The sequence below is a fragment of the Pipra filicauda genome, unplaced genomic scaffold (genome assembly GCF_003945595.2).
Source record: "Pipra filicauda isolate LSUMZ 115617 unplaced genomic scaffold, ASM394559v2 scaffold147_size4022426_pilon, whole genome shotgun sequence".
Classification (NCBI taxonomy): Eukaryota; Metazoa; Chordata; class Aves; order Passeriformes; family Pipridae; genus Pipra; species Pipra filicauda.
The window spans coordinates 3,738,091-3,752,365 of NW_024103962.1; the positions used below are offsets into that span (position 1 = coordinate 3,738,091).

At 38.3% G+C, this 14,275-nt stretch overlaps 1 protein-coding gene across 1 annotated transcript in view; it reads left to right on the plus strand.

Moving 5' to 3' along the window:
* Positions 1-14,275, plus strand: part of PTPN14 (protein tyrosine phosphatase non-receptor type 14) — a 112,802-nt gene that overhangs the window by 66,128 nt on the left and 32,399 nt on the right. Inside the window, exons 4-8 of the mRNA XM_027723699.2 lie at positions 4,713-4,810; positions 6,920-6,987; positions 9,961-10,031; positions 11,675-11,762; positions 14,171-14,259. Coding sequence (XP_027579500.1) covers positions 4,713-4,810; positions 6,920-6,987; positions 9,961-10,031; positions 11,675-11,762; positions 14,171-14,259 — 414 coding nt within the window. The remainder of the gene's footprint in view (positions 1-4,712; positions 4,811-6,919; positions 6,988-9,960; positions 10,032-11,674; positions 11,763-14,170; positions 14,260-14,275) is intronic.

Genomic DNA, 14,275 nt, shown 5'->3' on the forward strand with positions numbered 1-14,275 from the left:
CCAAAATGGTACCTAATGAGTTATAAAAAAGTTAGTCATGCCAGTAATTGCATCATTAGAGCTTATTTTAAAGGAGTTGTACCTCTTGAGTAACTAATACGTGTTTTGTAGTGCTTTGTTTATTTTCAGATACACTAAAGGTAAATATTTATTGATACTGAAACTGTAAAGTATTTATACCAGCTTGAAACTTCCAGATAAAACACACTGATCAAAGAAAAAGCTTTTTAAGTTGTTTCCTGCTGCACTAGAGATAACGTGTATATTCCAAACCCCCTCCTGTCCCTGATGTACAGAGAAGGAAAGTAAAACCAGGGGAAAAATACCAAAAATGCAGACAGATCACATCACAGTATTCAAACAGTATTAATCCTTATTAACTTGATTGTTTCACCATTTCGTATAAAATATGCAGTTAGATTGTAAATCCCTTTGGCAAAAAGCATTTTTTTTCTTCTGTTTTTGTGCACTTCCTAGCAGATTTGGATGCTGCTTAATTACCAAGGCTGGTATATCTGACAATAGTGAGTAATTATTAAGGTAAGGAAGTATTTGCTGTGTGATTCTTTGTGGAAATCACTAGTAAGAAAATCCTGAAGACTCGGTGTAATTACTCTCAAACCTAACCCATATTCTTACTTTTGTAAACAAACCTTTAATTTCTCTACAAAGGTCTCGCTTCCCATATTGATCAGGCCAGATTCTTTGTGGGTTTTGGTATCTGAAACATTGATTGTTGAAAAGAATGGAAATTGGTGAAATTAATGAAGCTATTCTCTGCATGTATAAAATAGCAACAGCGGTTTTACATCAGATAAAGAGTGGTGATGGAAGGGTACAATGAATTCAGTGACACTATACAAACACTCACGTTCCTTTTTGAAGTGACAGGAGAACAAACGTGAACCCTGATCTTGGGAGGTCTATGCAGAATTGTATGGGCAAATAGAGTTTCCCTACATTTACACAGCTGTAGCAGAATCTGAATCTGAGTATTACAATTAAATTTTAAACCAGTACCCTTATCTCCTGCTTACTAATACTATTGGAGTTTTGTGGGGTTTTTTGTTGTGTTTTTTTTTCCTGTCATGTAGTGTGGGTTGCTAAAATACAGATGTTTATTTTGGATTTGAGATGTTGTCTTATAGTTGTCTAGTTGCAGCTTCTTTATTCTATAAAAAGTGTGCTTTTTGATGCAATACATGCAAATATACTTTTAATGTTTTGTATGTTGGCTAAATAGAGTGTGGGAAATGATATCGTTATAATGATGGCTTTGCTTAGACTTGTTGTCCACTCCCATTCCCCTTGGAATTAGCTACAGGCTGGCAAACTGCAGTAGCCTTTTTTTATTATATTGAATACACAATGGCTCTGCTAAAAATGTTTAACCCAAAGTGGACAATGAAGGTGGGAGATTTCAGCTCTCAGCCCACTTGGCTATGGCGGTGTCTTTTCTGCCCTGCACTCCTCTAATATGCCAAAATGGCTCTGTGACTGAAGCTTTGTGAGTCTTAAGTTTGATTTTTTTGTCTTTTATTATTTGGAGGTGCAGATTGCAAACTTATCTTTTGTTCACTTTCCATTTGCTTTCCCAACTAAACCACCTCATAGAAGGCTTATGAAATGCATGTTTTGTCTGCTGTCCTGGAACAGCTTGTCTCAGTGAATCTATAGTTGAAGCATTTTAAAAATGTTTGATTTCCCTCAAATTATAAATCTACTTTTGCAATCCAAGCGAACAAAGAGCAGTCTCAGCTAGCATATTGACATAATAACAGCATTTAACATAATTTCAGATGGAGGAGCCTCAAATCCCTGACAGAATATGGGCCAATTGCTTCTCTCCATTGACTGGGCAGGGAGTCTGACCACAGTTTTGCAGCATGGCTGAGCCATGAATCTGTGGCTGGTGGAGTTATTAGAGCCTTGTAGTGGAGCTTCCTCCAGGGTATACTCCTTCTCTGCCTTGACAGTGGAATTAGCCACCCTAGTTCATGCCTTGGGAAAGGACATGTCCCATTTCGTGCTTTATTTAGCTACCTAAAGAGATACTGGGGACTGCTTAGGTGGTTGTCACTTGTCACTGTTGTTCAGGGGCAAAGATGAAGCAGGTACAGTCCATGGGTTTCTGCCTCAATCTTCTTCAGTTTATTTTGGCACTTCCATTGAAACAGGTGTCAGCCATAGCGGGTGATTGCATTTCAGAGCGTTAGCCTGTGAAAGCTGACAACTTTCTCCATGAGGTTTTTCATCATGGATACACGTGTTAGTTAATGTCAGAGCACTAATTATATCTGTCCTTTAAACTCTTGCTGTATATCAATCTGCAATACATAATAAATTCTGAACTTATTAGATGATCTTTAAGATTCCTTCCAACCCAACCCATTCTGTGATTCTGTAATATTGTAGAATATTCGTATTAAGATTTTTAAATACAACCTGTTTCTGATGATTGAGTGAGATTGCCTGTAAATGGGTGTCTTTCTCAGATTGTGGGTGTTGTTTGCTGTCTTAATTTTCCTAAAGTATTGGCAGATAAAATGGCAACTAACCCCCCACATCGTGTTTCTTTTGAAAGTCTAGGTCGTAATATTTGATACTACAGTAACTGCATTGACATTGTATTTTTGTGATATGCTTACTTAAGTAATTTTTTCTGTGGTTTATAGTTATGTGGACACTGTGGTTGAAATCACGTTGTCATGGAAGCTGGTGACATTCTTGACTTCTGTAGATCTAGGATGTCACTGTAAGAGTTTAGTTTGATTTGAATAGCTCTAACTTTATGGCAGATGTGGATTTTACTCTTCTTGTTAGACTAGGATATGTAACTCACATGTACATTTAGCATAGGCACCAATAGCTGCTTTTGGGACTACACGTTTGGAAGACCAAATTCAGTGAGCACTTGCTCACCTGCATACTTCATAAAGTGGCTTATGTCAAGCTTTTATGAAAGCATGTGTATTTTCAGAATTGGAATTTAGTCATTGCAAAGAAGTGGAAACAAGCTCGTTTGTCTCTTAGACCAAGCAAGTGTGAAACTCGTGGCTGAAGCACAGGGCTCAAGCTGAGAAGCCGTATGCTTTTTACATTGCCTCTCTCAATCAAATTTCAAAATCCCCTGGAGTTTTAATCTTTATTAGGCTTTATAAAAGCTGAATCTGAGCATTTTAAATGAGATTATATTTTTCTAATGCCTCAACACAGAATTAAATGGTAACATTTGCAAGTATAGTTAAGGCAGTGAAGTCTCTGTAACAGGGGTGATGTTGTAGTGGTTCTCCTTTACAGTTGGGGCTGGGAAGGTAACTTACACTCTAAAACAAGAGCAGAACAGTTTCTTTGCTAAAAGGTTCAAAGGTAAGCTCAGATGTGCTGTGCTGGTTGCAGTTGGGCCCAGTTAGGAGTTTACTGCACGCAGACTTTTAACTGTTCTTTGCTGTCTTCCTCACAGAGGTTGCAGTCTGTGGGACTGGCTGGTATGCTTGTGTATCGTTTCTTTCTACCCCATTTTATCTCAAGCAATTATTTTTTAAAACCATGCCATCTTAAGTGGATGCCCTCCATTTTAGGGAGCAAGCATGCATGCAGCTGAAGAATGCAGTAACCTCTTAACCTGATTCAGCTGCAGCCAGACTGGCATGCCTGGTCACAGCCTGAAAAAACCCCCTTTGTTGGTTTTTGGGGTTCATAACTTGGGCCACCCAGATGCATCTAGGGGTTGGGAGAATGAGGCTGAGTGCACACGTGGACTGTGGCTACACTGGTACAGTACCTTGACCTTTGGGCTCAGACCTGATGAGGAGTTGCGTGTCAGCGGGGAAGGAGTTGTGTTTCATCTCAGATGTGACCGGTTTACATATGTCTGCACCAAAAGTTTAAACTAATTAGCATGAGATCAGTATATTGCTGTAACTCAACTGTATAACGAAGCTGTCTCCATGGGGCTATAACTTGATTTGCCAAAGGGACTGCTACCATACCCATGCAGCTTTGACCGACTTATGGATCTGGTCCAGTTCAGTGGAGAAGGGGATGCATGGATGGGGACAGTGACTCGTTAAGGGTTTTGTGGAAAGCTTCCTATTTGCCTTAATCTACTCTATTACAAATGTGTGAGTTCTGTTAGTGTGGTTAGCTATTACAGTTTGTCTTGTGATTAGCTACTGCAGATCAGAAAGTGCATTATATTAGAAGGTGGGTTTGCTTGATTTGTGTGTCTAAGTCATTCTTACACATGAAAGATACTAATTAAAAAGACCTTTATATGGGCCACAGTTAAAATTACACCTGCAGACCAATGTACATTGCTAAAACTGTCTTTCTTCAATCAAAATGGTGACACTGGAGCAAAAGAGCAGAAGAAATATGAAACAGTCCCTTTTTTTGCATTGGTGATTTCATTGTGTTCAGTAACCTCTATAAATGAAAGCACTAATCCCAGCAGATATGTTTCTTCTATGTGGTCTAGGGAACACAAATTAGAACTTCTTATTTTCCTTTTCATCCACCTGGAAGCATTGTACGTGTAGAAATTGTATTAATTTGTTTTGGTAATGTGGAGCTTCTGATGCCAGGTGCAGACTGCTGCTTAACAGCCTGACCTGTTTGGGGTGAATTTTTCTTCCTTTCAGCAGTCTTTTTTTCTGTAGGAAATGGGTGTTATATGGGTGTTATAATTCATGCTCTTTTTTTGTTTGTAGATACCAGTATTACCTACAAGTGAAAAAGGATGTTCTTGATGGCCGATTAATTTCTTCATTTGAGCAGGGAATTCGACTGGCTGGCTTGGCAGTGCAAGGTAAGATGACATGACCTGACAGCCTTTTTCCAACAGTGGCTCTTTTGGTTTGTTCTGTATGTTGACTGGGCACTAACTAAGGCCTTCTGTGACTCCTACTCACAACAGCTGGGTTTTCTATTGATTTAAAAGTACATGGGTGGACTGCTGTTGATGAAACACACCCTAAGGGAGGGAATGATGGACCACATCACAGTGTTCAACTTTCCTATTTGTAAAATTCATGTAAGTGAATCTGAACAAAACTCCAATTCTTCCAACCCTGACCACGGAGTACTTTGAAATAATGAATTTGCTTCACGTTCTCTAGTTTTAAATGCAAATTACATCAAAGAGCACAGCAACAGCTTTAATTTTGCCTTTAATTAAAAACTCATTTTGCTGTATAGTGCTATGTGAAGTATGAAAAAACACATAGCTGTAATTGTTATGTGAGTTATAAATTAATAATAAACTACTTCTTACAACATGATTTTTACTCTGAGCCTACTAAGGACATCAATAAAAATGGGATCATATAATGTATATGGGCAGAGGAAGAAGTCCTGTATTTGAATAAAGTATGTTTGTCTTTCCACAACTATGAGAACCTAAGGTAGAGTTTCAATAATCGAGCTCTGTGGATGCTCTCTGAGTGTGAAGGGGGAAGTGTATACATAAATAGCAAACATGAAGATCTGATTCTGTAAATTAAAGATTCAGTCAAGAATAAGGCTAATATGGTCTTTTTTAGAGCAGTAGAAATACCATTTTAGTATCTTATCTTGGTTAAAAATTTAAGGAAAAAATGTTTATTGTCAAATCTTGAAATGTTTGATTAATAAAGGAAAATTTATGTAAAAGATTCCATAATGAATCTTTCAGTTTAGGTAAATGAAGATTTTCCTCTGTGTAAGTTAGGTCTGAATAGATACTTAATATGTTTCATTGTTTCTGTGTTTTTGGAGCTTTTTTCTAATTTTGAGAGCAAGTCAATCTTATTATTCCTGACATTGTATTACTTCATTTGTCCTTTGCATGTGATGCAACCAAAGGTATTTGAAATACTTATTTCTTTTAAACCTACATGCCCATTTTGATTTCTTTCTGTTTATGTTAAAACATAACTCTGAGGTAGAAACAAAATGAAACTGCATTTTTGGCATCCTGTGATATGCGAAATTGTCTAGAAGCTTTGAAAGAAGGTTTAGATAATATGATTTATGTTGGGGATTTCCATCTTATATAATATGAGAATCTTGTAGATGGCCTTTGATGCAGTTCAATTAATATAAAATAAAAACCTCCTGGCAAGATATTCTTTTGATATAAGCTGTTGTGTATTTAACAGATAGATAAATACAGGCATTGTTTTGAGTTTTTAATGTAGCTTAACCTTTAAGGAAGCATTTTCAAAACTCCATGATTTCAAGGACATTTAGACAAGAATCCTTAGCCTGACATACAAGTGAACGTGAGCATGGAGATGAATACCTGTTCAAGAGATGTAGGAGAAGTAGAAGAGCGAGTAGAAAAGTGTGTACCATTCAGTTAAGCTGATACAGTGCCTGTACTGTTACATTGGCTGCAGAAGGATAAACCTGTCCCCATGTTGACAATTTTTAATAAAATTGACTACTGGATTTTAACCTTATAGGCTGTAAAATTAGGCTTCTTTTGTACAACTGTATAGTATTGTGGTAGAGATAAGTTAAATTTTGTTTACTTATTTTTGCCTGTTTAAGGCTGGAAACATTGGAGAAGAAAAAAGGGTACACCATTTTTAAAGAGGCTGAGCAATCTCAGCCTTTTTTAATGGGGTTGAGTTCAAGAAGGCTACTGAAAAAGAAACTCTTGCACTCCTGATGGTTAAGCATTGCAAATGGTCATTATATTAGGGATCAAAAGAAAGAAATTACTTGTTGGCTGTTATTTGATCTATGGTAACAACACTATTATTTTCAGACCTCCATGTTAAAAGCTGAAGCACAAGCAGAAATCTTTGTGCTGGGTTGTGGCTTCAGAGAGAATTCACCCACTTGAAATTGAGCATCTATGCAAGGCTGAGTGTGGTCTTAACATGTGTGGAAAGTGCCCAAATGAGTAACTGTGTTTGTTTTTTTTCTCCAGCGGATTTTGGAGATTATAATCAGTTTGAATCTCATGACTTCCTCCGAGAATATGTGTTGTTTCCTATGGTGAGTTCCTTATCCCTCTCTTTTATGGTCTTTTATGAATAATTTCTCCATGCCTCAGAGATGGCTTTGTTGATAACAGAGTAAAAGCACCGGCGCTGAACTAATAGTAGTGAAAATAATTTTTGCTCCCCAAAACCTGCAGTGTACTTGATTGCAGCTGAATGATCCTATGCTATGGAAGGTCAACCCAATTTCAGTTCCTGTCGAGCTTCCACTAGGATCAGGCATCAACAAAAGAAACACGTCTTCAAATCAAAAAAGAATTTGCAGCTATTTAAAAAGATGTATATTAGCAGTACCGTGGTATTAGTAATGTGGCATATCAAGGGGAGATAAGGGCTGCTGGTGTAGTAAATGTTGTGTCACAGGGCAAACCATGCAGCCTTTCTTCAAGAGAATGTGCATTTACAACAGCTGACTATCGGAGTGAAGTGAAGCGTGAATCAAGTCTTCTCAAAATGTTCTCCGGGGACTGTGCTGTAAATTTGGTTTAAATTTACATTGGAAACTAGTGAATAACTTCAGTGCTTAGGGAAGGAGTTTAGATCACTAGTCATGTTGGATATTCTGTGGCAAACATCAAGCTCTTGCAGTCCATGACATAGAGCCTCTGTGGGAGGATGAATTAGAGAAGAAAAAAAAAATGCTCCTGAAGTTAAGGCTGACTTTATCTTAGGTGAATAAGACCATCAGCATAAGTTTTGAGTGTAAGCTTCATAAAATATAAAAGATCACGGAATTCTTTCTAACTGGAAAAAATATTTGGAAGCAGGGTGGGGTGCCCTGAGTTTAGCTGCCTGGAAGTTAAGGCATCTGGTTTCCCTCTGCAATTAGTGGAGCGGTAGAGGGAGAATGATTCATCTGACTGTAATTTGAAGGCCTGAGAAAGGCACTTGCAGAAGCATTTCATCCCACTTAGCAATGCTCTTTGTACAGGAACTGCAGTGGACAGTCCATTCTTAAGTCCAAAAAGGTGACGTCTGCACAGTGTCCTGAAGTGAAAGTGCAATTTTGAGCCAGTAGACAGTTTGATACCACCTGAAAAAGTCAGCAGGAAGAAGGGCAATTAATGAATGTACAGAGATATGAATATGCCTTGTATAGAATACACATATAGAATGTGGCTTCAGTATTGACCTTTCACTAATAAACTTCTGTTACCCTGACTAGTGGAACAGGATTTCTCTGGTAAGCCACCTTATCTATTGATAAGTAGTTGATGATCATGTGCATAGTTGATGACTTACCAAGTTGTGTATGAGAGCCTTAATGGGAAAGAAGATGGCTGCAAATATATACAGAGAAATGTGTTGTCAGGGTATCACTTTGTAAATTATTGAGCTTCTGCAGAGTTCTTTCAATATAGAATGAATCATAGAATGGTTTGAGTTGGAAAGGACCTTAAAGACCGTCTAGTTCCAACTCCCCTGCCATGGGCAGAGACACTTCACACTAGACCAGGCTTCTCAATGCACTATCCAGCCTGGCCTTGAACACTGCCAGGGATATACTGATACTATTTTTCTGTTCTGAAAAAAAACAGGGGAGGCTTTAGGTCTCTAGATGATCTTTCAGGTGGTTAATTTCTCTGTGATTCAGCATTTTATTCTTTGGGCCCATCTCTTAGAACCTCTGATTTTGAGTCAGGTGCCTCCTTGCTGGTGTGATCAGCTCTCTTCTGTTTTGCATGTGCTCACTTTGTGATATCTTGCATTTCATCCATGCTACTGTTACTGAATTTAAGAACATGGGCAAAGTGTCTGCTTCCTACAGCCTTTAGAAGCCTACTCTCAGATCAGCTGTTTCTCTAGATATTTCTTTAGCTACTTGTCTTTGCTCTTCTAGGGAGGAGTAGAGAATATAATAGTAAATATTTCACTACAAGTTCAGTAACAGTTGCTAAGTGCTGCAGATACAAACTAGTCCCTAAGCAAGTGGGAGGATTTGAGTGAATCCTGGGCATAGAACGAGAACGTTGCTATAAATTCATTAGTGAAGTGAGCTTGTGGATGAGGGAGGGGCAGCTATGTTTGTGCTGTTTGATCTTGTGAGGCTACAATGTGTGTCAAATGGCATTTCTTCAGCAGTGAAAAGAACAAAGTTATGTACACAGTACACCCCACAGGTGTGTAGCTGTGCATAGGCATGCACCATGCCATTTTTCATTAGCACGCTACCACTTTCCCATTTTTTTGTGGCAGAAGCAAATATCAGAGGGGAGGGCCCCATTGAGCAAGAAGCAGTGTATTTAAGTACATTACAGGCAGCCTTAAGGCTTTTTAAAATAAATGTAAAAACTTTGAGGTTTTGCAAGAAAGTTTTCCAGCTTCCTTTTTTTTGGCCTTGAATTTATGAACTGACTTCCTTTATTAACTTACTCCCAATTATTTCAAAATTGTTTCTACCGCACTTTATTAAATTTGCAGAATATAAAAGTTTCTGCTCAGAAATGTCTTGCAAGCATAAAGTATGTTTTATTGCATATTTGAAGAGGTAGCAAAACTTTCAATCCCTTTAACATGAGGAAGGGACAAAAAGTACTCAGGAATTCATTATCTGTGTTCTGTGTATCATTTTGGACTGTTTTAAAAGCTATATATTAATCTGTAGATTTCCAAGTGTTTTTAAAGACTTCTTTGGCCCTTATCCAGGAAAAGATTCTTTATCTGTGCTCCACACTCTGTTCTCTATTTTGGAATAATAAACACCTTATCCCTATTTTTAACAGTATCATTTTACTCTCCCAAAAAAAGTTATAAAAAAATCAGAACTCTTGTCTTCTCCTTGCACATTTTCATTATCCCATGCTCTGAATTTTAAATTTGATTGGTGATAGATTCTCTTTCTGTAACTACCTAGAAGAGCCTGAACTGTAAACAATCTCAAAATAGCTGCTGTCATAATTTCTGTGTACCATTTTGTCCCCTTTCTCTTTGGTTGAGTAGTTTTTGATGCAACTTCATATTTTTACAGGATTGGAACCAGGATGAAGCTGTCTTGGAAGAGCTGACTCAAAAGGTTGCTCAGGAGCACCGGACTCACAGGTGAGCTTGATGTGTTACAAGTTCAGATTTTTTTTTTTTATCATCCCTGTAGTACTTCCCTGCCTCCCCCATGCATTCCTGGCAGTGTTTAACTAGCCTATATTCATGTTATTATTATGCTTTGTCTCACTGGATTTTTAATTAATCTACCACAAAAGGGTATTTGCCTCTTGAAACGCAAAATGGTTGAGAAACTTAATGCCAAATAAACAAGCATTTGCACCCTCGGGTTTAATGAGCGTGTGTAACACTCACTACTTGTGCTATGTTGTAGACTCCTTTCTCTTTTTGATTTCATTTAAATCCTGATGGTGAAAGACCCCGTGACTTGATCAGGGGTGATCTGAAGGTCTCTTTCAAGAGAGGTGGGGATGCACGCGCTCCCAGTGTAATGGAAATGAAAAGAACAGGAATTGGGTTTTAAGTCTCATGGAGAAGACATAGTATAGTGTTACTAGTTAATGCGCTAGGAGTGCGTGCATTAGTCCTTCAGTGAAAAAACTTCCTTTGTGAGCAGGCTTCTTTCATGTTGTCCAGGTGTTTCAGTGGTGGATGTATCCAAACCTCTAGAGTGCTGTTCTGGGAAAAATGGCAGTGCCCATATGCCATATGCAACAGGAATGTTATCTGAAGGACGCAACATTGCCCATTACATGACAAAGTGGGTGTTAAAAGATGAATACCAATCTCTGAGTCTTAGGCCATTCTCAGTCTTAGTTTCAATGCAAGCCTTGGCCTTTGATGCAACCAAAGGGAGAGCTTCTAAGCTGGCCATGAGCAGGCCTGGTTCTATTCTCTTTCTACCATGGGCTGCTTGTGTGATCTGGGTTAACTCACAGACTTGAAAGGAAGGTTTTCCCACCTGCTGTGCTCTTTAGTGCTATTTCTGCAATACAAAGAAATACTTCCCCTCACTTCAGCAGGTAGATCATATTCCACCTCCTTTCTCTCAGGTATTTATCTGGGCCCTATATTTCTGTTTGTAAGCTGTGGTAAGGAGTAGCAAAGAGGAGAAAAATTAATAGTGGCCTTCTTTTGGAGCAAGGTCTTTAAACCTGCAATCTATTCTGACCTGCTTTTGAGAATTGAAATCTCTGTGAATTCCTGAGCTGTGACAGGAGCATGTGTAGACATGTGTGTAAAACTTTTCAGCTGGTTTGTTCTCTCCTACAAAAGAGAATCTGTTTAACTTTTGGATTTAGTGCCTGTGTTTTTGAACAGCCAACTTGAAAATGTGTGTCTTTCCTTTTAAGTCATTTTAAGAAACTTCAGTGGCCTTATATACTATTCAGGCAAATTAGGGCGCCTGTGGCTCAAGTCAGCCATCCAAAACTATCCACAACCTGATGCAATGTCCTGATAAAGCCTGGAAAAGATTTGATGCATACAGAAGTTGAGTAATGTGGTCAGTTCAGTTTGTTCCTCCTGTAATTTGAACTGTGCTTTGTACCTTTTCTTAGTGACATTGAGTAAAATTTCCCCCCTTGCTGATTATGATCCTAGTGCTGAAAGTTGGTTTTGCGTTGTGCATTTCTACACAGCATCTTCTCAGGTGGTTTGTAAAACTCCCGTTTTTTCACTAGTATTTCTTTATGTGTGTGTGATATTGAACTATTTGCTCCCTTTTGTTAATCTAATTGCAGTGGCATTACAGCAGCAGAGGCTGAGTTAATGTACATCAATGAAGTGGAACGTCTGGATGGGTTTGGACAGGAAATTTTCCCTGTGAAGGTATGTTAGTGTATATTATAAAGGAACCTTTGAATCAAATGATGCAGAACTCTGCAGCAACCTTTGTAATGTTGTCCAGAAGAGACAGGACTTGTTTCACTCTTCTGGAGGGTGAAATGACTGCTAGTAGTTTGAATGGACATTGCAGCAGTCTGTAGTGTTACTTCTCTTTCATGAAAATCCTTGTCACAGAAGAGGTTGCTATGTGCTTGGGCCTTCTCACTTGGAAAATAGAGATGCTCCTTGCTTTTATTTTGAGTGCTATCTGTGGGAGAGTGGCTGGGGCAAATGAACTTCAGCTCTGGTCTTTAATAGGATAGGAAAATGAGACCTTCTCATATCTTTCTAAGTCACTATTTACCAAGCGTTAACATCACCTTTCCTCAGTGTCTTAGATGTGCACACAGGCCCTCCACACATGTATAATTAAGGGGGAATTTCAAGGATTATTTTGCATTTGCAGTCACTTTCGCTTCACTGGAAGCCCCTTTCTGCCATGGATAGTCTGACTGCCTGGCCTTATGGAGCACATGGTGCCATGATAAAGTTGTGCTGAGAAACTGAAAACTGCTGTTCCCAACATGACCCATTTCTCTTTGTGAACCAACCCAGCCACTGTGTGGTGAACTCTGAGTGGTTTTTCTGCTAGTTAAAGATAACTAGGAATTTAAAAATAAGCACAGCCACACACCAAACAAAACAAGTTTTCTGCTGAAGTCAAAATTGGTCCTTTAGCACCAATCTAAGAATTGGCCTGAAAGGGAGGAGCTGAAAGGCAAAAAAACTTCAACCCAACAACAACAAATTTGGAATGTTTATTACCAATGAATGAAATCAATGTTTTCCTCAAATTAATTTGGAATAATGCCACACACTACTGCAAAAGACACTTCTGTGTTGGAAATGTCATTAGATATTACTGCATGTCAGTAAGGTAAGTACGAACAGTATACTGGGCGCTCTGCAAAGTTGTGGGAAGATGTTAGCCTTGTATCAAAGAGCAGCGTGCTGGCCTTGGAGAAAAATAAAACTGCTTTCAAAGGGAAAAATGAAAGATTTCTCTCTTTTCCCTGGTAGAAAATGCTATTAGAAATACATTTCTCTTTTTTTCTATATAGATATTTGTGTATACACACACACACACACATATATGTATATGTATTTATATATGTATAAATACATACATTTTCCCCAACATCTTCTGAATCTTTTTGCCTTCTAAAACTGCTTCTGGCAAGAAGGCGGAAGAATATATTGCCCTCTAATCAGACTAAACTGAAGACTCTCTGCTGTCTTCTGGAAGAAGCTGGCATATTCAACATGGAGAGTCAATGCATAGGCTGGAGCTTCAAAATTGGCATCCATTCTTTGTAGAAGGCCTAACACTTAGTAGTTACAAACAGGTGCAGATACTTTATCATTGCCTTCTGAGGATCAAGTACAGCAAGCCCAGGAGAACAGCTGTAGTCTGATCTATTAAAATGCAGGTTTCTACAGCATGTGCATGCACAGTGCATGAACTTCTCTCATATTCTTTCTTCTAGCAGTTCTTTAACCACACTCTTTGTGTTAGCATGATTTCTATTTACCACTTTAAAGTATGAATCAATTACTATAAGTGCAGCTGAGGGTGAGTTTTTGTTGATAAATGTACAAAATGTAGAAAAACCTCTTTGTCGACAGTAATAAGCTGCTTTAAGAAAACTGATTGCAAAATGGAACAGGAACACATGGTTCTCAAACAGGAGCCCACAAGGAGATAGGTGGGAATAGGAGAGAAATAGGACTTCTCAAAGTCCACTGTTCTTGTGTTGTTTTTATGTGGTGTATGCAGTTGAATATTTAACCCAACAATTGAAAGTCAATTGAGGATGTATCTGTATAGATATACATGTACTTTTTATGGTGACATGCTGTGAACATCTACACAGAATACTTAAAGGAGGAAGCATGAAAGGTAGAGCTTTTGAGAGGGATTCCATCTCCAGGTGTGGTGTTCTGAAATCTCTACATGTTTTAACAGATGACTGGAGAAATACTATGAATGTGAAAGGACTGTTGCTTTTGGTATTCACAGGGGCTCTAGACAGCTATAATCACAATGGTAGGGGATGTTGGGTATTATACAATGAATGCCAGTTTGTGGTCTGCCTGGTGTTTGATAAGGAGAACCTTGAGCTCATTTAGCCTTCTTCTGTTTTCATTAATCAACAGAATGAATCCACTGAAGTGTTATCTGCTTTGAAATAATAAAAATCAGTCCAATCAAACAGCAAAATATATGTTAGTCAGGGTTAGTCCTGCATTTATACTGAAGAAGGGCTTCTCTTTGGTAGTTCAGCATGCATTCCTATACATATATTGACCAGTCTCTTTATTAAACTAAATATATTATCCTTTCTCTGCAGGATAATCATGGAAATGACATACACCTTGGTATTTTCTTCATGGGAATCTTCATAAAAAACAGAACTGGCAGGACAACTGTGATTTATAGGTAAAAACTAGGGTCT